The sequence below is a fragment of the Morone saxatilis genome, unplaced genomic scaffold (genome assembly GCF_004916995.1).
Source record: "Morone saxatilis isolate NCDOM2014 unplaced genomic scaffold, NCSU_SB_2.0 Contig18, whole genome shotgun sequence".
NCBI classification, from domain to species: Eukaryota; Metazoa; Chordata; class Actinopteri; family Moronidae; genus Morone; species Morone saxatilis.
The window spans coordinates 27,818,890-27,822,445 of NW_023339740.1; the positions used below are offsets into that span (position 1 = coordinate 27,818,890).

A 3,556-nucleotide genomic window follows, 5' to 3' on the forward strand; every position below is an offset into this window, starting at 1 on the left:
GTGTGAAATACTCAAAGTACAGATGTTAGTTAGATAACAAAGCTAAAACTGTTTTTACACTATATAACTTCCAACACATGGCAAAATACCTTTAAAGCCCCGTTTGTGAGAAGGAGAATCGCAGAGAAGTAAAGGAAAAGAGGGTAGCTGTTTTCAACTTCATACACATTGTACATATTCTACTTTTCTTACCTAAGTATAAAAACTAGTGGATTTAATAAAATACACACATGATGTGTGTTGAATGTGTGGACCATGGTGGCATTGATGTAGTTGATGGTGATGCCGAGGATAACAACGGCTACATTCCTGGTGAGAGCTGTAATTAACATGTCCAGGTGATTCACTGCTTCTGTCACATTACCGTCCACAGGTGTGAAATTCATGTCAGCAGCTGATGAACTTGTTCAAAGCAAAAGATACAGTGTGAAAAAATGAAGCTCAAACATTTTTACAAGGTTGCATTCTACTTAAATATTCAAAAGTGAAGCAAATAATTCAATACTGACCTCAGATGATGGATTCTGATCAGGAGATTAATTCAGACTCAATATGGTTGTGCTATTGCATGAGTTTATATATAGGAAGTACATTAAGTATGTGTGTATGCAGATCTGAAACACACCCTCATAGTAGAGCTAGACCGATACATCGTCCAGGCTGAAATATCAGCCAATATTAGCTTATCACAGTTATATCGGTATCACTGTATGTGGGGCAATAATTAACATGAAACTGCAGTATAGAAAATACCTAAATGTGTTTGAAATAATTTAGAAACTCACAGTCACCATTAGTTCAGAACATTGACAACGTTTATATTTCAATTCAACATGCCCCACTCACTTCAATACTTTAATATTAGTGAAGATGTAAAATGTGTAAATTAAAACAAATCAAAAAAAGAAAGAAATGCAATACACATTGAGATGGTTAAAAATAGCTAAAATAGCATGATTATCTTTTCGTCTTTTCCATCTGAATGAATTTTTCACTGTGACATTTTGCTGAAAGCTAAGGGTGCATTCACCCCTAGCTCATTTGGATTAGCTGTTTTGAAACCTGAAGTGTTTCACCCTCAGGTTCAGTTAATTTATGTATATGTGAACACAACTGCACCAGCATGCTGGGCAAAACAAACAGAAATGTAACATAATATAGGTATGTCTTCATTAGTGTATAATCACCAGAAAATAAGAATTGTTGTCTTTCTGTTACCTTAGAACTGCTTTTATCAATAGAGGGACTCTTCATCAGCCCAGAATTCAGAAACCTAAACCTCTACTAGGGCCTTTATGTTTTTCTCGAGTTCTGCAGCCACCACTTTTGGACCGCTCTTGAATGTTGCCTTGGGAACATAATCAAACCGAGGGCAAAATGCAATAATTGTATTAAATTACTTCCTGAATCAGAGCAAAGCCAACAAACTAAAAGTCTGAAAAAAAATGCTCTTATATAAAAAAATCTCATTTGGCATCAGAAACAGTGAGCAGGAGGAATGAATGGACCACCAGGAGCTGAGGACCTTCTGCAGTTTAATTGTAGCATGAGGGGAAAAAATAATACAAATATAGTAGTTATAACAAAACATTGAATGTATTTATTCATACTTGGATACCAAAGACACTTTACAAAGTTAATTTAGTCAGCTGAATGTATCCAATACAAAACAGAAATGCTTGAACTGCAACTCAAGTAGTAACACTGTGACAGCCATGTATCTCTTTTCACTCTTGTATGTGTTAAAGTGTTTCACATACAGTATGAGTGCAGCAGCAGGCCTTGAGTTCTCTGCCTGAACTGGTTTATAGACATTCTACAGGTGACAATAAGAGATCTGAATAATTATTATCTCCAACCAAATATGTGTCGAGCAACAGTAAACCATTGTAACATCAACATTAATGGGGCTGAAATTACGATTATTTTCTATTTGCACCCATGATCAGAGTTAATATATAAAGAAATAGAAGAAATAGCTAAGTATATACATACTGAAAATTATTCTTATCATCAACAGGATTATGTACGATAATCACTCCATTTGACAAACTTGTTGTATTTTGTTCAATAGATATGATATATCATCAAGATTATGAAACTACCATCTAATTGACTTGAATCTTGGAGTTTATACAGCTGTGTTATATGTTATATGTCTGCATGAGAGTTAAGCCGGGAGTTTCTGCAAAGTTTTCACACTATATTAACACATAATTTTACTTTTATTGGAAGATCTTGAAGGAAAAATTAAATAAAGAATAGTGAGAATAGTAATTATAATCTATACAGATACTAATGTATCTTGAAAGTATTGTCTCGTATGCCATAGATTGATTGGGCTGATGGATCGTGGCAGGAATCTGTACATATATATAGAAATTGCTCAGCGTCCCAGGGTTCGAATCCCGACCTGCGCCCTTTGGCCGCCCCTATGTGGTCATCCCTTTCTGTCTATTTTTCAGCTGTCACTATAATAAAGGCGATAAAAGCCCCAAAAAAAATATATTTTAAGTGTTGTGTTTTTGTTAACTTAGAATCGCCTTTCATATAGAGAGCAAGTATTTTTCTACAGGCCACATTGTTATAACCGTCATGTTGCTACAGTAGCTCAAAAAGGACAAACAAACACTGACTGTAGATAGAGCCTTTTGTGTTTTTACATTACCAGAAGACCCACTGTAGGTTATGCAACATGCTTGGAGGGGGTGAGAGGAGGGTTCATTGGCTTGCAATCTGCAACTCCTGCTCGATGCAATAAATCCTACACACTGGTCCTTTAATGCCAATTATTTTAAAGGCACAAAATGTATTTTTAAACAACTTACAAAATGTAACTTTCAAGCAAGGACCAGATTTTTTTTAATTTGCAAAACTAAACTTGAATAATAAATCTAAACGTATAAGTACATTAATTTGTTTATTTGTAAATTTAAAAAGTCATTTTCAATCAACTGAAAGTTAATTTTTCCAACACAGAAGAATAACATGTACATGCACATGAGCGTGTGTGGGTGAATATTTCTCAGATACTGTTGAGCTAAGAGAGTTTCTTTGTTTAAATTCCATAAACTAAATGAACATGACCAATTTCAGTTATTCTGACCAAACCTATATTCTTGCACATTGTACAGAATTATTTCTGAATAATTAAAATTCTGTAAAACTTTCTTCAATGCACATAAACATCACACTTGATTGGTTGTGTTAGGTTTACGCTCGACTTTACAACAGATACCTCTTCAAGTACTTCCTGAAAGTACAGTCTCGGAATGCCATAGATGATTGGATAATGGATCGTGGCAGATCTGGACAATAATATGAGAAAACGCGAAGAGGGAGTTCTGTATACCAGTCAGCAGGAAACAATCGCAGCAGAGCATCTTTCACTGCGGGGTGTTGCATATGCAAGCCATGCAAGCAGCAGCTGAAACCCATGGAGGAGGATTTGTGTTTCTGGCTTTCTTAACGTGTCTGCTAGAGTTTTTGCGTGAACAGAATTCTGAAATTAAGTTAAACAGCTAGTGATCCAAACTATAACCCAGAACACAGAATA

The 3,556-nt window shown here is 35.3% G+C and overlaps 1 protein-coding gene across 1 annotated transcript in view; it reads right to left on the reverse strand.

Annotated features, from left to right (window-relative positions):
- Positions 1 to 386, reverse strand: part of LOC118328756 (odorant receptor 131-2-like) — a 1,669-nt gene extending 1,283 nt beyond the window's left edge. The window contains exon 1 of the mRNA XM_035662654.1: positions 231 to 386. Within this exon, the coding sequence (XP_035518547.1) occupies positions 231 to 386 (156 nt within the window). The remainder of the gene's footprint in view (positions 1 to 230) is intronic.
- Positions 387 to 3,556: the final 3,170 nt, after the last annotated feature.